Source organism: Protopterus annectens, chromosome 9.part0 (assembly GCF_019279795.1).
Source record: "Protopterus annectens isolate FY-2018-M chromosome 9.part0, PAN1.0, whole genome shotgun sequence".
Lineage (NCBI taxonomy): Eukaryota > Metazoa > Chordata > Ceratodontiformes > Protopteridae > Protopterus > Protopterus annectens.
Genome location: NC_056743.1, coordinates 245,510,355 through 245,530,839, shown reverse-complemented (window position 1 = coordinate 245,530,839; position 20,485 = coordinate 245,510,355). Strand labels below are relative to the sequence as shown.

General features: G+C 44.6%; 1 protein-coding gene across 1 annotated transcript in view; it reads left to right on the top strand.

Annotated features, from left to right (window-relative positions):
• MADD (MAP kinase activating death domain) overlaps positions 1 to 20,485 on the top strand; it is a 2,427,721-nt gene that overhangs the window by 1,526,471 nt on the left and 880,765 nt on the right. Inside the window, exon 22 of the mRNA XM_044082094.1 lies at positions 14,450 to 14,533. Within this exon, the coding sequence (XP_043938029.1) occupies positions 14,450 to 14,533 (84 nt within the window). The remainder of the gene's footprint in view (positions 1 to 14,449; positions 14,534 to 20,485) is intronic.

The following is a 20,485-nucleotide window of genomic DNA, read 5'->3' as shown; positions in this document are numbered from 1 at the left end:
TTGCTCCCCAACAGAGGGGCGCCTGACATCTGGGGCAAGAAAAACTGATGTAATGGTGTCGGCTGCATGTTTTATACCCCTGATGACCTGACGTCATGGAAGAAGGGACAGCAACCGATGCAGGACCCAAGACTTATAGGTTCATAGGTTGATACTAGGCTATTTGCCCTAGGGCATTTACAAGCCTAGCCAGAGTGTGTTTGGCTTTTGCCACCCTTCTTAGATTAGTTGACTGTGCCTCTGTATAGTAGGTCACAGAAGATAGCCCATTTAAGGTTAGTTTACCGTGCCTCTGTTTAGCAGTGACACAGAAGAGATTCCAGGGGTAAATTTACTATCTCCCATCCAAACGTCAAGGTTCTTCTTGAAGAGGGTCATTGAGGGGCTCTGTCTGACATGGATTGGGATTTTGTTCCAGAGTGAGATGAGCCTCTGGGATATGAATCTGTCCCTCCAGCATGTTCTATTTATTTCTGTGCTGAGGTTTAAGTCACTGGAGCGTGTAGTTCTGATGGATTTGGATTTCTTGAGGTGGAGTATGTCCATTAATTCTGGGTTGGACATGGCTTTATACGTCAGGCACAGATCGCCTCTGAGTAGGCCGTAAGCAACTGAGTAGAGCTGGAGTTTCTTTAGCCTAACTGCGTAGGGCATCTGAGTCCCTTGATCCTGTTGGTGAGGTGCTTTTGGGGTCTTTCTAGTTGTAGCAGGTGTTGGGTAAGGTACATCCCAAATGGGGCATTGTATTCAATTATGGGCCTGATGAGTGATGAGTAGAGGGGCACAATGACCTCTCTTGATCTATATGTGAACCCCTTCGTGATAAGGTGGGCTGTATAGAAAGTCTTTCTAACCACTTTGGCAATGTGATTGTCAAAGGAGAGATTGCAGTCTACTTGGGTCCCCAAATCCCTAATTACTTCTTCCGTACTTAATGGATTACCACCTGTGTGGTAATTTGTGGGCACTTTGTTTTTCCCAAAGGGGATTACTACGCATTTTCTGGCATTTAGCTTTAGGCCATGGCTCTGGCACCAGTTATCCGTCTCTGTGAGACCTTTTTGGAGGATGCTTGTGTCAGCCGGTGAGTCGATAATGGCCCTCAGTTTGCAGTCATCTGCAAACTGTCAGCCATAGTCCTTCTGTGTTAGCCTGTACCTCAGAGAAATATATACCGAACAAGAGAGGTCCCAGAACTGAGCCTTCTGGGACACCACTTGTAACTGGTTTAGAGTCTGACATGGCACCTGCAATTCTGACCATGTGGGTTCTATCACTAAGCCAGTTTGCAGCCCATCTTGCGACATAGGGGTTGATATTTAAGCTGGTGAGCATATTTATGGTGCCCAAGTGGGGTATTGTGTCGAAGGCTTTTGCAAGGTCAATGTAGGCTGTGTGGACTACCTTCCCTTTGTATATGGCCTTGGTGACTGTTTCAAAGATATTGACCAGGTTCAAATGGCAAGATCTGCCCTTAACAAAGCCGAATTAGGTAGGATCCAGTGTTTGGATGTTCCCAATGTCTTTGTTTATGAGTTCCATGATGATACGCTCCATAGCTTTGCAGACCAGGTTAGTTAGGCTTATAGGGAGATAGTTTCCGGGGTCCGTTGTGGCACCACGTTTATGGAGTGGGACCACTGTTGCTGTACGCCATTCTTTGGGTACATATCCTGTTGTAAGGCTGAGACTGAACAGTGATTTTAAGTGAGGGTTCAGTTCTTCTTGGAGCTGATGTAAAAAGCACCCTGGGACACCGTCCGGTCCCATTGATGCTGTGTTTTTTGCTTTGGAAAGGGCAGCTCTCATCTGTGATGTCAGGGAGACTACACTCTGTTGGGATAGTCATTTGCTCATTTGGGGGGGAGGGGGGGAGAAGTTTGCACTGAACCTGTCTGCCAGGATGTTGGCAATGTCTGTGGGTTCAGTGTATTTTTTGTCATTTTGCACTAACTCGGAGCATATCTGGGAGTTTCCACCCAGGTTTCTGACATAACTAAAGAAAGCCTTGTGATTATCTTTAGCGTCTTGTGCAATTTTTCTTTCGAAGCTAGCCTTAGATGATTTTATGAGAAATCGTAGTTTCTTGCTAGTACTGATCAGAGTTGCCTTCCCTTTCAGGGATTTTGCTCCATCATGTAGTAGCTTCCTCCTTCTGTTGTACAGCTTATTTATGGCTGGGGTCCACCAGATATGTCTCCTGCCTTTGGAGGAGTGTGTCTTTGTTTTATTTGGGATAGCATGATCCATGCATTCCTGGAGGTATCCATAAAATGTGTTTGTAAAGGATTCTGCGGCTTGGGCCGTATTTTCCACTGGCCCTGGGGCTTTGAAGGATTCCACCTCGGTTTTGAGAAGTGGGAGGTTTGCTTTTGAGAAGTTTTTGACCGTGGATGTTCTTCATTCCACATTGCTGCAGTCCTAACTATTGGGTAGTCCGCTGTCCAGTCGGCCCGAATACCAAAGTATATGGCTGACGTCGGTCACGGCGCATTAGACTGACGTCAGTACGTCAGGGTACTAATGCGCATGACCGACGTCATATCCTCAGTCTTTTTTGCCGCATGGTCCGATGCAGAAGCTGTTTTGCGAGTGCAGGTTGGCGTTCTGAAAGTTTCTGAAGTCAGAGTTTCAGACCGAATCAAAGTTGGCTAAGTACCCGTTGGGAATATTTTGTTTTTCTTGCCTCAGTATTTAACCGGATGTCAGAAAAAGTGAATAACTGTATTTCTTGTGGGAAACAGATACCTCATAGGGATTACCATACTTTGTGTATACCTTGTTTAGGGCCTGAGCACGACGTTGTTGGATGCCGCTCTTGTGCTAGGTTTAACAAACGCACTATTAAGAGAAGGTTAGACTGTGCCAGGTTAGTGTTTGGGAAGCGTTGTAATTATAAAATGCCGTCGGATGCTCCGGCGCCGCTTCAGCCAAAAGCGCAAGGACAAAGCAGGAAGCCTAGAGTGGAAGACCTGACAGTCACAGACGACGGTTCTTTAGAAGACTCAGTGGAGCCGGAGGTTCTGCCAGGAGTTTCTTTGGAGTCTCAGGGAGAAACTTTACTGTTACAGGATGTATCTCAGGAAGTAGGCCAGCCTGAAGGGGCTTCTCAGGTGGCTGTTCTTCCCTCTCTTCCTAAGGTGGTTAGGGCCTCGCCTTCTGTTTCTAAGGCTTCTTTAAGAGGCAGGCCTGCTTTAGCTTCAGTGGGGGTTTCTCCGAGTGTTTCAGGGTCTTTGCCTAAGAAGCATATGCTAAAAATGGCAGAGGATTTGATTACAATGATTAGAGGTTCTATGCCCCCTCCTGATAAGAGGCCTGGGGTGGAACCTGAGTTTGAGAGTTTTGAGCAATGTTCGGAGGCTTCTGAGTCTTCGGCTGAAGACTTGCAGGAGTATCCTCCTTATTCTGATTCTGATGTGGATGATTCTACTCCTTCAGCTTCGCCTCCTGAGGATTTTTCATTTTCAGAGACTCTGCATTCCATGAGGGAGCATTTTAAATGGGAAGGTCAAGGTTTCTCTGATTCCAGGAAGAGGCTTAGAGAATTCTTGTTTTTACCCCAGCATAGGCCTTTAGCTATACCTCCTGTTCTGAATGTGGTAGAAGATGTTTTGCAGAGGCTTCCATGAATCCTGACTCTTTGCCTCCTGCCCCAGTTAAACCGGATAGGTACTATAGGGTGCCTGAAGCCCATAAGTATCTTTTTAAGAGTCCTAGGGCAGACCCAGAAACTGTCTCTCAGGGGCCTAAAGGTGTGAAGGCTTCTGTGGTTAAAAATCCTGTTCCTCCTGATAAAGAGGCAAGGGCTTTGGATAGATGGGGAAAGAAAGTGTATACTTCTTCCACTTTAGCCATGAGGGCGTTGAATTGTCAGTTTCATATGTTAAAATATCAGAATTATCTCCTTTCACAATTGAAGTCTAAGGTGGATGCTCTCGCTGAAGGTATTGAGTGTAAAGAATTGCAGGATTTAGTTCATGTTTCTGAACAGGTGGGTAAGCATTCCTTACAGTGTGGTTTTGATGCTGTGCAAGCCTCCTCGAGGGTGGCTGCTACTGGTTCTGTTCTTCGTAGGCATGCCTGGTTGAGGGATCAGAACTTAGCTGAGCATGTTAAGACAAGGATTTTGGATGCTCCTTTACAGTCTGATGTGTTGTTTGGTTCGCCTGTGGAAGCAGTTTTAAAGAAAATGGAGGACAAGGCTAAGTCTATGCAAACTGTTAAGGATTTTTTGCAGGTGCAGCCTCCGAAGTTTAGTAGAAATTGGCCTGCTAAGGGGTGGACTTATCCTGTTTATGATTCCCAGTCTAGGGGTAGGCCTAGACGTGGTAGAGGCAGAGCTCAAGGTTCTTTTAGGCCTAGGACAGGGAGTTCACCTGCTCAGACTTCTGGTGAGGGCAGGGGTCAGTCCTTTCGTAAGCAGACCCAATGACCTGCCTTTTCAGCTGCCAGTACATTCTCGCCTGGCAGCACCTGTGGGAGGAAGGCTGTCTCTTTTCAAAGAAAATTGGGATTTAATTACCCAAGACAGATGGGTTCTGGATATCATTCACCACGGTTACAGGTTTTATTTCCATACCTTGCCTCCTTTCAAAGGCATGCCAGACATTCCTCCTCTACAAAGAACAGAGGCTCACAAGCAAATTTCTCTGTTGCTCCAAATAGGGGCTATTCAGTCAGTTCCTGTGCCAGAAAGGGGCCTAGGATTTTATTCTCGCCTGTTCCTAGTACCAAAAAGGGGAACACGTGGAGACCAATTTTGGATTTATCTATCCTCAACACTTATCTGGACATTCCCAAGTTCAAAATGTTGACGTTACAACAACTTTTACCTCTGCTGGGCAAAGATCACTGGATGGTAACTTTAGATCTAAAGGAAGCTTACCTTCATGTGCCAATAAGACTAAGTTGCAGGAAGTATCTGCGTTTTCGAGCTGGAAATTCTCATTATCAGTTCTCTGCATTGCCCTTTGGCTTATCTACTGCGCCCAGAGTATTCACAAAGGTTCTGGCTCCAGTGATAGCTTACTTCAGGCTAAAAGGAATTCAAATCTATCCTTACTTGGACGATTGCCTGATTCTGGCTCGAGAAAAGGAAGACCTTCTACAGCATTTGGAATATGTCATAGCAGTGCTAAGATGCCTAGGGTATTCTGTGAACGAAATAAAGTCCAGTCTAGTACCCTCTCAAGACATGTGCTTTCTGGGTGTGAGACTGAATACAGCAGCCCAGATGGCCTTTTAACCCCGGACAAACAAAAGAATCTTTCCAGTTACTTCCATCACCTATCTCTTCAGTCCGGGCTGACTGCAAGGACAGTCCTTCAAGCCTTAGGGTTCATGGCATCTTGTATTCTGGTGCTTCCCAATGCCAAACTGCATATGAGGAAGCTACAATGGTATCTCAAAAATCTGTGGACACAGCACTGCCAGGATTTGGACACTGTCATTCAAATAATACCTTGCATTCAAAAGGAATTTTTGTGGTGGGCTCAGGAATGTCACCTAAACAAGGGACTCTCTGTGACCCGGCCAGAGGCAAGTCAGATTCTAACGACAGATGCCTCAGATATTGCTTGGGAGCTCATCTAAATGGAAAGTGGATACAAGACAAGTGGCCTGCCAGACTACAGCATCTACATATCAACATGAAAGAGATGTTAGCAGTCCAGTTTTCATTAATGGCTTTCAAGGAGTTACTTCTTCCAGGGCAGGTGTTGATTCTAACAGACAACACAACTGTCATGTGGTACATCAACAAACAAGGGGGAACACATTCTTACCCATTGTGCAGACAAGCAATGATTTTATGGGAGACTGCGCTCAGTTTGCAATTAACTCTTCAGGCAAGGTTTCTGCCGGGAGCACAGAACTCCTTAGCAGATGTGTTAAGCAGACAAATCATGGATCCCCACGAGTGGAAACTGGATCTTCATGTATTTCAAACATTGACAGTGTCATGGGGAACTCTAGACATAGATCTGTTCGCTTCTCCACTAAACCACCAGCTGCCAAACTTTTGCACGAAGGGATTTCATCACACAGCTTGGAAAGTGGATGCTCTTTCTTTCAGTTGCAAAAATCTTCATGTGTATGCTTTTCCACCTCTGCCTCTTCTCCCAAAGGTGCTTCTAAAGGTCAGACAAGACAAGCCAAGGATGATTTTAATAGCTCCAGATTGGCCTCGGCGGCACTGGTACCCATTACTGAGGAGTCTGGTAAGGAAGCCTCCATGGCCTTTACCCTTGATTCCACACCTGTTGTCTCCGAGGGACGGTCGTCTGCTCAATGTCAAGCTTCACTCTCTTCATCTAACAGCCTGGCATATTCTGTTTTGAAGGACAGCAGGTCTCAGCTTCCTCAGCAAGTTTTAAATGTGATTATGGAAGCCAGAAGACCTAGTACAAGGAAAGTGTACGCAGAAAAATGGAAGAGATTTTTGTTTTGGACTGCAGCAAAAAATTTGGAGATTTCTGAGCCTAATTTGGGTGTGGCTCTTCAATATCTTACTGAGTTATTGGACAAAGGTTTGTCTTTCTCTTCTATTAAAATTCATGCTGCAGCAATTTCAGCTCACTATGATTGTGACCCACCATTGTTTTCACATCCTTTGTTCAAGCAATTTCTTAGAGGGGCAAAGAATATAAGACCCCCACGTAGAGCTCCTACTCCTGCTTGGGACCTCAATTTTGTGTTGGAGAAACTTACTCTACAACCTTTTGAGCCTGCGGCTACTGCTGAACTGAAATACTTGTCATGGAAGACTGCTTTTTTGTTGGCCATTACTTCTGCTAGAAGGGTTTCTGAGTTGCAGGCCCTTATGGCGGTTGAGCCTTTTTTGATTTTTCATAAGGATAGGGTATCATTACGTACTAATCCTTCCTTTATGCCTAAGGTGGTTTCTAGTGTGGCTTTAAACCAAACTATTCATTTGCCTACTTTTTATGCAGATCCCCAAAATAAATCGGAAAAGATTTTGCACACTTTAGATGTACACAGGCAATTGCGTTATTATTTAAGCAGGACTAAGGTTTTTAGGCAGTCTCAGCAGTTGTTTGTTTCTTTTGCTTTGAGTTCGCAGGGCAAGCCTGTGTCAAAACAAACTATTTCTAGGTGGATTGGGTTTTGCATTGCATTTTGTTATTCCCATCATGGCAAAGAGATTCCAGCTGGGATTAGGCCTCATTCCACTAGGGCTACTGCCACTTCAACAGCATTTCTGAGGGGGGTGGCAACTAAGGATATTTTGGAGGCAGCTACTTGGAGTTCAGTGCATACTTTCTCTAAGCATTACCACCTTCCTCTCTACTCTAAGTCTAGGGCTGGTTTTGCCACAGCTATTTTGCAAGGCATGTTATCAGCTCCTGCTTCCTTATGATTTGCCAGCCTCCCTTACCTCTGCTTTGGGATTCTACCCAATAGTTAGGACTGCAGCAATGTGGAATGAAGAACATAGTACAGTTTTGTACCTACCATAAATGTAGATGTTCGAGGATCCACATTGCTGCAGTCCAATTTACCCTCCCTCCTTCCCCTCTGTGTTTAGGGGTGGTTGTGTTGGTGAGGTTATATTCTAGTACCTTTGTATATATTGTATATAATTTTGGTGCAGGTATGTTTGGTGTTTTTGGTTTTGGCCTTGTCTTTTTAGGGTCTTCTGACATCTGGGGCAAGAAAAGACTGAGGATATGACGTCGGTCATGCGCATTAGTACCCTGACGTACTGACGTCAGTCTAATGCGCCGTGACCGACGTCAGCCATATACTTTGGTATTCGGGCCGACTGGACAGCGGACTACCCAATAGTTAGGACTGCAGCAATGTGGATCCTCGAACATCTACATTTATGGTAGGTACAAAACTGTACTTTTCCTTTGCTGGGGGTGGGGACGGGATATGGATGTCCATAGTGATTAATTTATGGTCAGATCTTACCAATGAGGGGTATACCTCTGGTATGGAACATAGAGTCCCCATGTTGGTGATGATCAGGTCCAATATGGTTTCCCCTCTTGTGGGAGTGGTGACCAGTTGTTCCATAGCATTTGAGTTTATAAATTCTAGGAACCGTTGGGCTAGGGTGTTGGGGCTTTAGTGCTCCCAGTCTATGTTTGGGTAGTTAAAGTCACCCAATATAATGGTGTTTGGTGAGACCTTCATATTCTCCAGTGTCTTCAGGAAAGCCGAGTGGGGTTTCTGAGTTTGTGAGGGTGGCCGGTAGCAGGCTACAAACTGGAAGGCAGTTTTGTCCACTGTTAGTTGCACATGGATGGTCTCAGATGCTTCGTGCAGTGCCACTAGCCTAGAGGTATGGGTATCTTTGATGAATATGGATACTCCCCCTCCTCTTGTGGTTCGGTCCAAGTTTTGGGGCTGAAAAGCATGGTATGAGGTATAGCCTGGTAGTGCTGGGGTGCTCTCGGGACCCTTGAACCAGGTTTCCGTTACAGCACAGATATCGATATTCTCCATACTGAGGAGAGCCTCAAGTGCATGCATCTTGAGGTTTAGACTTCTGGTGTTGAGCAGCATTACCCTTAGTTTCTTTTTCCTTGTGTTGTCTAAGGAGGTGGGTTTGTCTTTTGAGCCTTGCCTAAAAAAGGCACTATGGGGGTGATGAGCCTTGACCAGTATTCGAAAACCCAGGGGTGACAGGTGCAAGCCGTCCCTAGTGAAGCAACGTGGCTTGTCAAGCATGTCATCCCAGGCTGACAGACACTGGATCTCCTTTGAGTGACACCAATACTTTAGCCAATTGTTGAAATTGATCATTTTGTCTTTATACTGTGGTATCATTCTTGGTGAGGGTAAGATGCTACTCAAGGTCAGGGTCATACCGGCCTGGACCACATGATCAGAGAGCTCCTCTGTCTCTTTTCATGTAATCCAGGAAGGTACGTCTCAGGTCATTCACACCAGCATGGACAATGACGGAGCCATATTTGTACTTGCTTTAGAGTGACCTGAGTGCTTGTGTTATGTGGCGGATCCTGGCACCCGACAGGCAGCTTATAGTGACCTCCTTGTTCAGCCTGGTGAGAGGGACGTCAGTGTGTCTGACGAGAGTCACCTATTACAAGTGTAGTAAGTGTGTTGTTTAGCCTTAAGGGCTGTGACTGTGTGGCACACTGACTTTGTGAACTATGTGATATGTGGGTATTGTTGTGGGGTAGCAGTTGCTTGGATGTCTGCTTTGGAGGTCTCTGTTGCTTAGGCAGATTTTTATTTAGAGCCTCCGAGTATGTTTTTGTGTGTTTGGTTTGCTGTTGCGATAGGTCTATGTGAGACTGGATTTGTGGTGTGTGTGATTACCTTCTCCTCCAGACTGACCATGCCAGTACTATGTTGAGAGAGCTCAGCCTCCAATTTGGCTATATAGTTGCATCTCTCGCATATATTTGAGCTTGTTGGGACTTAGTTAATCAGTCCGACTGAGGGCAACCTGCCAGCAAATTACCTAAATATAATGATTGCAACAGTGAATACACTCGAACATCTACATTTATGGTAAGTGTACACAGCTGTACTTTACAAACTGCCTATCCAGTCAGATGCACTCATATAAAATTTGCTGGTGCCTTTTCACTTAATAGGCGTGTCGTTAGTGGTGTCCTTCAGAGCTTTGTCATGGGTCCCCTGCCCTTTGGCATTTACTTCCCTTGGTGTGATCAGATATCAGAGGTCTGTAGCTTACAAGTTTGCGGATTGTAAACTGGTTGCTGTTAGTGATCCGAGCAAGCATTTTATCCTCCAAAAAGGGCTTTCAAAAACCAACATTTGGTGTACTAATGCTGTCCTTAAATTTGACAAAAAAATATAGTGTATGTGCACTCAGGGAGTTTGTTGTACTAATATCTGCATCAGACTTTAGTGCTTGGTTCATGAACTGCTTTGAGCGATGGATTAACTGGCAATGAATTATCATTCTATAATCACGTTTCTTGTGATATTTAGAACAGTCTTCTACCTTACCCTTTGAATTATTAGAGATGTATCCTCCAAGGCCAAGGATTTTAGAAACCCCTCTTGTCTTCCTTCATCAGTGCAGTCAGAGAATGCAAAACACTGTTTAGAATGTTCCTGTCGTAATACCTTGCTCAACTCTAAAGGTGGTAATGCTTTCTACCTTAAAAATTGAAGGACTAAGTTTCCTTAGCAGCCTTTATGGGGTAAGAGAAACTTGCTTTTCACTATCCCATACTGGCGCTTATGCAGTGATTTCTACCTTGTCTTATGGGCTATGCAAGGTCTTGTTCTGCTAGATGTCTTCCATGTCAGAATTACTGGTAATACTAAAGACCTTAGCTTTATTTGTAACAAAGATTTTGCTGTCTGTGGAATAAGTTCATGTTCTGCATGACAATTGGATAGTTGCCCATACATTTATTTCTGATGTATACCGCATAGCCATGCTTGAGTGGAGTGGCCAATCCATTTTCTAAACTCTCTGGGTTGCATGGCTAGGCTTTGTATGGTCATCAAGAGCACCTCCCTGGTAAGGACTTATAAACAGGAATGCAAATTTTCTTTTTTCCCTTTTAACCAAATGATACCTGAAAAAGATTAATTCAGTGAAAAATTCATTGGGTGTGGGGGTGGGGGGGCTCTCTGATATTAATTGATATGGTAACAGTGTATCTTCTGTTTATTTCTAGTCCCTCACAATTCAGATCTCATCCTAGCATATGTTACTGGATGGTGCATTCCTGCATTCAGTGCTAAAATGTCAGACCTTCCAACTGTTTTTGTGGTTTTCACATCACCAAGAAAGACCACCAGAGGTGATGCCTCCTCTTCTAAGGCCTGCAGTAAAATCAGCCAGAGACACAAAAGACAAACCAGTAATACAGCAAGATGGTGAACTACCAGCAGAAAAAGCAGCACCAAGTCCAACACGGATAAAAGTTCTTTTCGAGAGTTTATTAACAAATTCACACTTAAAAACAAGTGAGATACTAGCACTTTCATCCTGCTACCTTACAGAACTTCCTCAGATAAATCTACTTAGAGTTATCTGAGGAAGTTCTGGAAGGTACCAGGACGAAAGCACTAGTATCTCACTTTACTTAATGATAATTTTTATTGTCTTTAAGTGAGAGTTTGTTAGTAAACCTTTTAAAGGAACTTTTATCCATGCTGGACTTGCTGCTGCTTTTTCTGTTGGTCATTCACCATTTTGTTAGATGCCTGCAGTAAGATGTCAAGGTGCTACACATGCCAACACATAAAATCAACCCCTCACAGTTATGTCACCGAAGCATTTTTTTTTAAACAAAAATATCTTTATTGACTTATTTATGACTTGGGCAATCACACATTTATATAAATGAAAACAAACCATATTGACATATTTTCAATTGCAAACATTATACATCACGTAATCTTCCATGTCAGCTAGCCCATCTTGTATGTAAAATTTTCCATAGTCCTCTTTAATTCTGCAGTTCTTCAGGGCTTCGTATTGATATCACTGCATCTGATGATGATTTGCTTGACAGTGGCTGCACTTAGCATTAGGAGCGTTGCATTTTGAGGTGTGTCCATTTGACCTTATGTTTGGTCCCACAGTCTTTGCCCCAGGGTACTGACTGTGTCAGATGGGATGTTCCAACCAGGTAATGCTCTAGTGTTCGCATAATTGGATGACTATGATCATTGTTTGCTCTGAGCTGTTGGAACTCCTGACTCTGGCTTTGCTGTAGTTGCAGTCATTATAACTGGGATATGCAAAATTTCACATACAAGATGGGCTAGCTGACATGGAAATCAGAAAAAGGCAAAATTTCCACAGCAACTTCTTTTAGACAACAAAACGAAGGTAAAATCGACTTACCTGATTTCTAGTGACCTCCAATATTACATCAACTTCTTAAAGGATCGGCTAGCATTATACCAGTAAGTCCCCTAAGGCAGCCAGGCATGTCACACAAAGCTTTGCTGGAGGTGGTTCTTGCAGGACCTGCCACTGAGTAATGGTTCTCCAAATCACAAATCAGCTTGGGAAATGAGATTTTCAAGGGCAATCCTGGATGGTAATCAAGACAGCTGCATGGCTGCTTGGACAGCCAACTCCTTGGGCTACCCTATAGGGCAACTCAGGTGAAGGAACCCTGTCTATCACTTTAAAGCCCCCCATCTCTATAGAGGCCTCTTCCTCCCAAGGGCTTCAGTTACTCTGCTAGAGGGAAACGTGTTAGGTGCAGGGTTTCACATACCAGGGACAATGAAGCTACATACAACCATCTTTTCAAGATCTTCTATGACATCCTATGAGCAATCATTAAAAAGGCACAACCTCCCAGAGTGGAGTCCAAGACATTTAGGCAGAGTTTCTTATAAAAGAAGGAGAACTGTAATACAATCACTAAGAAGCAACTACTTACAGCTGCAGCCCTTTTCACAATATCAGAACCACCAAAGATGCAGCAGAATGTACAAAACAAAACCACCAACCACCAATGACATGGATGGGGGGGGGTCTCCTTGCACCCTATACTGAGGATTTCATTAATTGGAGCTGTTCTGGAAATGCTTCATATTATCCCTTGCTTCCTTTGGTGAAGATCCAGGAGCTTAGAGCTGTCATGGGTCTTAGCTAGCAGTTCTTCATCTGATGGATTTATGGCAATAGTGATATTCACCTACTCTTTCACCACCATATGAAGATGCTTTTTGGGCTAAGCCATTGAGAATGGTTGAAGTGCCTGCCGAACAATCATTCCCCTTTTCATCGGATTCTGGTGTTAGATCTCTCCTTGGTCTAATGTGATCTGTTTCACTAACTTAGTGGTAGATTTCCTGTTTAATCTGTTACTGCAGATCCATTTTTTGATGTCCTGTTCTTCACTGGCTGACTGATGAACCGTTTTTAGCACAAGGCCTTCATTAGTGATGTGTAGTGTACTTTTGTGATGAATAGTGTTCTTGCTTGTTATGTTTCTGAGCATTTTACACACTGGTGAACTGAAATTTTTGAGCTTTTGTTTTTAGATGATAAAAAAGCTTGAAATTTCAAGCCTGAATAACTTTTGATGAAACCTGATCCTGCAGTAGGGTCATATTGAAGCAATTGTGTTTATGAAAATATCATGCAATGAAGTCTGAAGGAATCACTGCATATGCCTGTCTCTTTCAGTATCCCTTTCACTCTTCCTCCTTGTATCCTCACTGTGTGATGGGGCAAATATGAGTAAGAAGCCTACTGTTTGCTGGGGTTCCATTTAGACAGTGTCGGAGTATAATTTTATGATCCGATATGAAGCTGATTAAAAACATATTACTTGAGTATGTTCTGGGCGAAGTTAGCTCGGTCAGAAGTTGGTTTGATTCTTCTTTTTAGTTGGACCCATTTTCTTTTTTTTCCTCTTCCGTGTTGTTATATATTGCTTCTGTGCCTGACACCATTGGACATCCCCCCTTTGGGTCTTGAGCACATTAATTTCCATGTCTTTGGGGAATTGGCACCACAAGGGCTTGATGCAGTAAGTGGGACCTTCATCCAGGCAACCATAAAGATTGTGTTTTCTCCTGCTGCCATCCAATCAATGAGGGTGTTTCTGGTTAACCTTGCACCCACCTCTTGTGCCTAACATGCACACTTGCATCACCAAAAGACCTTCTGTGTCCTACCAATGTGTGTGTGTGTGTGTGTGTGTGTGTGTGTGTGTGTGTGTGTGTGTGTGCACTGCTACCCACAGACAATTAGGACTAGTATCATGATCTTGAGATCCCGAAGCCCTACACCATGGATCTTGGCCATTGTTGTGCCTTGCAGACTTTATTTTGCTTGATAGTACTGTACCATTTAGAACCACAATTCAGTCTGCTAAGGACAGATGAGCAGAAATTGGCCACTTACTCCCTCCCTTTCCCATCTGACTTTACCAGCATCCAAGCTATTTGAATTTTGATAGTCTGGGCTTCATCTAAAACAGATGTAGACCTCAGTCACATTTCTGGCATGCACAGTCCTCCTGCAAAATGACTTTGCATATGGTGTTTGAGGTGTCGCATCAACAGTGGTCATCGTCTAGAGCCAGTGTTCACACTGTCTGGTGGCTTATGTATTGAATAATAAAAAAAAAATCTTAAAATCTGTAGTTTCTTGAAAAATAAAAATTCTTTAGGTTTTTGTTTTGTACCTGGAATAGTATTGTGAAAATTCCATTTTTAGCCCATAGTGATGAAATTCACAGTGGTTTGTCTCATGGTTTGCACGGTTTATGAATGTGAAATTAGGAGGATGAGCTCAATATAGTGAAGCAGAAGAGGTGCAACCAATTTTTTCTAGTAAGTTTTTCGTCATTTTGAATTATCTTGTGTTAAGAGTCCCCCTCTTTCCCCACTGGTAGAAGGCATGTCTTGTTTTCAGCTCATCAGTGTAGCACTTAGATGGAAAATAACGTTAGTTCTCTCTCCTTTTTTTCTCTATTTCCTTTGCTTGCAACAGAAAAGTGACACAGAATCTGTAACCAGCTCGGAACCGCCAGCCCTGACAAGAAGCACAAGCCAGGAGTCAGAAGCCAGCACAGTGGTAGGGCACGGCCAGGGCGGGCCAAATTTACTTATTTACTCTAAATGCACTTAGCACATTTGGGAAATTATGTCATTCACTTACCTGGTATTCTATGCTCGGTACTTGTGTACATTGTTTACTTAGCTGACTTTATTACCAACCTGTATAATTTATGTTCCTTTTCCAGTCTATGTAACTCAATCTAACTTTGTGATATGTGTGACTAGTGTATCATGTCTAATTTGTTAACTGGCCCTGGAGCTTTTCTCCCCAGACCTTGGCTGAAGATGGGCTCTTGCCCAGTCAGACTATCCCAGTAAATACATGCAAAATAAATTTATTTTTAACTACCTTGTAGGTCAGATATAATCTTTCATTGTCTAACATCTTGTTTACCTTTGCCTGTATCACCATTGTTTAATGTCATGGTAGACATTTGTGCAGCAGCTTTGGTGATTTCTTTGTTTTTGGTAAAATTCTTCCAGCAGCCTGATTTTTCAATGATGCAGGGTAATTTCACATTGGCAAGTTGTGTGATAATACTGAGCCTGACTAATAGATTTGTTGATGGGATTTGCACTGGTCATTACATTGCTCTTACCTTGAGGTTCTTTGAACTCTGTTGGTTGTATGCCCTGAGGTAGGTATTGTAGGGAAGGGGTAAGTAAGTTATATGATCCTGAGTCAAAATTGACTCATGGCGAGCTCTAAGGGTATTCTCTATAGAGTTCACATGCAGTTTACTGTTTTGTTTTATTTAACTATGTCGGATGAAAAGGAGAATTCACATCCTAAATCGGGATTCAAAAAAGCCCAGATTGTGGGCAGAAAATGTCCATCACTGACGGACACATTCAATGTGTCTACTGTGTGGGGGCTAAACACCTCCAAGACACTTGTAGCATTTGCCATTCCTTTTCTTCAAGAGTCGTCTTGGAGAGAAGGAGGAAGCTAATAGACAGGGGATTGCTACAACAATCCTTTTCTGAGGTGTTGGGTAGCCATGAGGGTACTAGCACGTCCTCCAAATCCTCAAAATCCATATCTTCAGACAAAGTGACAAAAATGGCAAAAATTTCAGGAGGAGGGTCATCAGTTCCACAGACCTCGAAACCGAGTGTACCTTTGGTTCAGAGCCAGCTCTCAGTATTGGAGCAGGTCTCTGAAGTTCCTTCTTCTCCTCTGCTCCAGTCAGCACCTTTGGTGCATTCAGCTAAGTCCTCAGTCAGCCTTTCAGATTTGGACATGGATCGGCTAGTGCAGAAGCTTTTACAGGCACCAGGACTTGTCAAATTGTTGTCAGCCCCGACCAGCTCGTCAGTACCGAAGACCATGGAACTGGATTTGTCGTCTCCTTCTCCGAGTCGTACTGGACTCTCGGAGCCGAAGGAAACTGAACCGATGATTGTCGAACCCTTGGAGCCAAAACCCGCACCATTGTTATCGGCTCCATCTACTCGGATGTCCTCGCCGCAGACGCTCTCCCATTGGGTCCGGGGAGGATAGTCGAACCGATTTGTCAGTGCCGACTCTTCCTCTCGGGGCTTCGGCTCACATGAGCTCGGTTCCTACCTCAGACTCTGAGCCCAGGGTTTCGGTGCAGAAGGATCAGACGGTACTCTCGGGTCCATCCACTCCTCCTCGTCACAGCCATGGTGCCTTCGATGCTATGAGGAGAGTTTTGTCTCCAAAGACGACGTCAGCATCAGTTCAGCCTTCCCTCTCACCTCAAGCTCCTGTGTCTGCTTCATCTACCTGTCCCTCTAAGCGTAGAGACCCTGAGCCTCAAGTACCCCCACAGGGCATCCCCTGCTCTTCTGAGACCTCCCCAGATCCCCCCACAGATCCCCCCACTGAGGAGGTGCCCAGGAAGAGACTGTGCAAGAGGAGGCACTTAGACTCCCCACAGGAGTCTTTGACATCTGACACGGACTTAGATGAGTCAGAAGGGTCCCCTCGATCCCCCCCTGAGGATATCTCCTTTGCAGAGATACTAGAGATCCTTAGTCAGAGGGGCGATTGGCAGTCCAAGACCCCTACTGAGGATGAGTCCATGCTCTTGAAGGATTTTGGGTCTCAACCTTCCACTTCTTGGGTGTCTCCGCCTTACGACGAGCTCATGGAACTGATTTCTCGTAAGGCGTGGGAGTCACCGGAGGCCATGGAACCTGTTCCTCGTAAGCCCAATAAATTCATGTCTGCCCCAGTGGACAAGCCATTTTTGACAAAGGGAGTGCCTGTTGATGCCATGGTGGTAGCTGCAGCCACCAAAAAGGAAGTGTCTGAGATATCCACATCTGTCCATCCTCCTAACAGAGATTCTAGGGTCATGGATAGATATGGGAAACGCATGTTTAGCGACTTTTTCTCTGTGATCACTGAACTACTTAACCCACTTTACGAGACTACAAAGAGATCTGAAAGAGCTAGGAGATGCTCTCCAGGGTACGGTAGCTGCAGGGGTGGCCGACAAAGTCTACGCCCAGCTCACTACCCTAAACTCAGTAGTAAACTCGTCCATGCATCTCATATCCTATGCAGTTGATGGTTCGAGTAGAGCCGCTTGTTCGGGCATTGCTCTTCAAAGACAAGCCTGGATGCATCTCTGTTCCTTTGCAGAACCCTTTAAGTCTTCCTTTATTAATACCCCATTCGATGGCTCATCACTCTTTGGGCCCAAAGTAAAGGAAACTTTAACCATGTGTGAGCAGGAAGGCAAGACCTTATCTGCCATTGGTGTCTGTTTTTCTACCCCTACTCTGCCCTACCCCAAAGGCCCTAGGGGAGGGAAAATGTGGTTCTGAAAAGCACAGGGAGCCTTTCAGGACACATGTGGAGAAACCCCCTCTAGAGGCAGAGGAGGGGGTTGTAACGGAAGACGCCGGCCCCGCGGCAGAGTGGGTCCACAGCAACAGGGTGACGGGGGTCAGTTCTCTGGTCCAACCCTACCAGCTCCCCTGAAAGGGGGCCCGACTGTTCGGCTCTGGAGGCAGTCGGGGGTCACTTGTCTTTGTACCCAGATGCCTGGCTAAACATAACCTCAGATGCATGGGTACAAAGTATCATTTCCAGAGGATATTTCATACCGTTCTCTTCCCCTCCCATTCCTGTAAACAGAATCCCAGATGTTCCACCCAATCTCAGGGAACAAGCAATGATTGCTAGAAAAAGAGTCATCCAACCAGTCCCAGCAGACCAAGTTAGATTCGGAACTTACTCAAGATTCTTTTTGGTACCAAAGAAAACAGGGGACTGAGACCTAACTTGGATCTCAGCAGACTCAACCAGTTCGTAAAGAAAGAGAAGTTCTGAATGATCACGCTTTAGTCCATTCTTCCATTCCTAGTGAAAGGCGATTGGATGTGCTCCATAGATCTCCAGGACGCGTACTATCACATAAAGATGAACAGATGCTCCAGTGATCATCTGCGTTTCCAGCTGGGAGCCAATCATTACCAGTTTCGAGCCCTGCCCTTTGGTCTCACTACAGCCCCTCGAGTGTTCAAATGCTTGGCAGTGGTCACGGCTCACCTGAGATGTCTAGGTTTCCAGGTGTTTCCATACCTAGACGATTTGCTCCTCACCACTGCCACCAAGCATCAATTGACTCAGGCAACACAATACACTGACACTCTGCCATCAATTAGCCATTACATTCAACTTCGAAAAGTCTGCCTTATCGCCATTGCAGCATACCATTTTTATAGGAGCAGAGTTAGATACCTCAACTACCACTCTACGTCTTCCTGTCGAAAGAGTCTCACTTCTCCGCCAACAAGTCAGCTCACTGGTGTCAAAGAACAAAGCTACAGCAGCAGAGGTATTGAAGGTGCTAGGTTTGATGGTGGCAGCAATCCTGGCTATACCACTCGCAAGGATGCATATGCGAATTCCTCAATGGCTCCTCTTTGCTCAGTAGTCGTACCAGAAACTACCGATGCACCACATGATTCTCATCACGGATTCTTGCAAGAGAGACCTTTGGTGGTGGTTGACGTCTCTTCATGTCACATTCGGAAGACCCTTTGTCCCCCCACCCCCCGGTAGCCACTGTGACCATGGACGCTTCCCTGATAGGTTGGGGGGGGGGGCATTTTCAGGGAAAGACTGCCCAAGGCACATGGACAGATCAAGAATGACATCTGCACATCAATGTTCTAAAGTTGAAAGCGTTACTTCTGGCATTGCAGTACTTTCAGGACTCTATCCCTCTAGGAACTATTGCAATTCAAATGGACAACATGTCAGTAATCTGGTAGTTGAAACAAAAGCAACGGGATACCATGTCTTAGCCCCTTTGTCGAGAAGCCCTCAGGGTCTGGCAATAGGCTGTGTCGTCCCAGCATTTTCTGTTAGCAATGCACATCCCGGGGAAATCCAACGTGATATCAGACAAGCTAAGCAGGGAGATATTGCTCCCTCATGAGTGGTCTCTCAAACAACAGGTTGCAGAGTTGATTTTCCGCAAATGGGGCCAGCCTTGCTGCGACCTCTTTGCCAGCCACATCAATTCAAAATGCTGAAGCTACTTTGCCCTAATACCACCTCCCGGTCATCCCCCGAGAGATGCAGTTTTACACAATTGGCCCCTGGGTCTCCTTTATGCATTTCCTCCCTTCCCATTGATACCCAGATTTTTACAGAAAGCAAAATCGCTGGAAAGGACTGTTATTCTCATAGCCCCCTACTGGCCTCGACAGATTTGGTTCCCGTATCTCCACCATCATCTGTTGGAAGATCCATGGATCCTGGACCCAGTTCCGGACCTTCTGACGCACCCGTCAGGGAAATTGCATCCTTCACTGCAGTCTCTGAAACTGACTGCTTGGCTAATCCACTTCCCCTAATTGCCAGGCTTCATTCAATTTCAGAAGATACAAGACAAATTCTCTTGTATTCTCACAAGCCATCTACCAGGAAATTATATGACAGTAAATGGAAAAGGTTCTCAATGTGGGCCAACACGCAGAACATTGACCCTTACCCAGCTCCGCTATCATCTATTTTAGAATTCTTGACAAAAGTCTTTAAGGAAGGGGCAGCAGCTGCTACAGTTCGAGTCCAGTTAGCTGCCTTCTCAAATTTCCACCTTGGGTTTGGTGGCTCAAATGTTATGGGCCATAAATTATCTAAGACTTTTCTTAAAGGCGTTCTTCATATGAGACCTCCTATCAAAATTCCCTATTCTCCCAGGAATTTAAACTTTATGCTGTCTCAAATTATTCTTCCCCCTTTTGAACCAGCATCTTCTTGTGATCTCAAATATTTATCCTGGAAAACTATTTTTCTTGTGGCCATTACTTCTGCCGACAGAATGTCAGAACTTCAAGCGTTATCTATCAGACCACCTTACATGATTTTCCATGCTGATAGAATATCTCAGAACAAACCCCTCATTTTTACCTAAAGTCAGGTCAGTGAGCTGCCAGTCTTTTTTCCCAACCACTCTAGCAAATTGGAATACATGCTACACAAACTTTTGATGTACACAGACAGCTTAGATTTTATTTTGACAGAACTAAGGATATTAGAAAATCAGATCAACTTTTTGTATCCTCAGAAGCCAGAAAAGGCAATCCAGTGGCTAAAACAACTTTATCTAAATGGTTATCCGATTGTATATCATTTGTTTATGAAAATGCAAGAATGCCATTAACACACAAACCTAAGGCTCATTCTACCAGAGCCGTCTCTACCTCTTCTGCTTTTCAAGCTAAATTGCCCCTTGACAATATTTGCACTGCAGCCACTTGGTCTAAGCCTCATACCTTTATCACGCATTACAAAGTAGATAAGACTTCAAGAGACGGGTCTTCCTTTGGTTCCACGGTACTGAAGAACATACTTCCATGAGCCACCCAGGATTGAGGGTGCTAGGGACGCTACCCGTCAGTGAGAATAAACGGCGAAATTTAACAACTTCACATAAAGAAGTTATGTACTTACCATAACGTTCCATGTGAGTTGTTT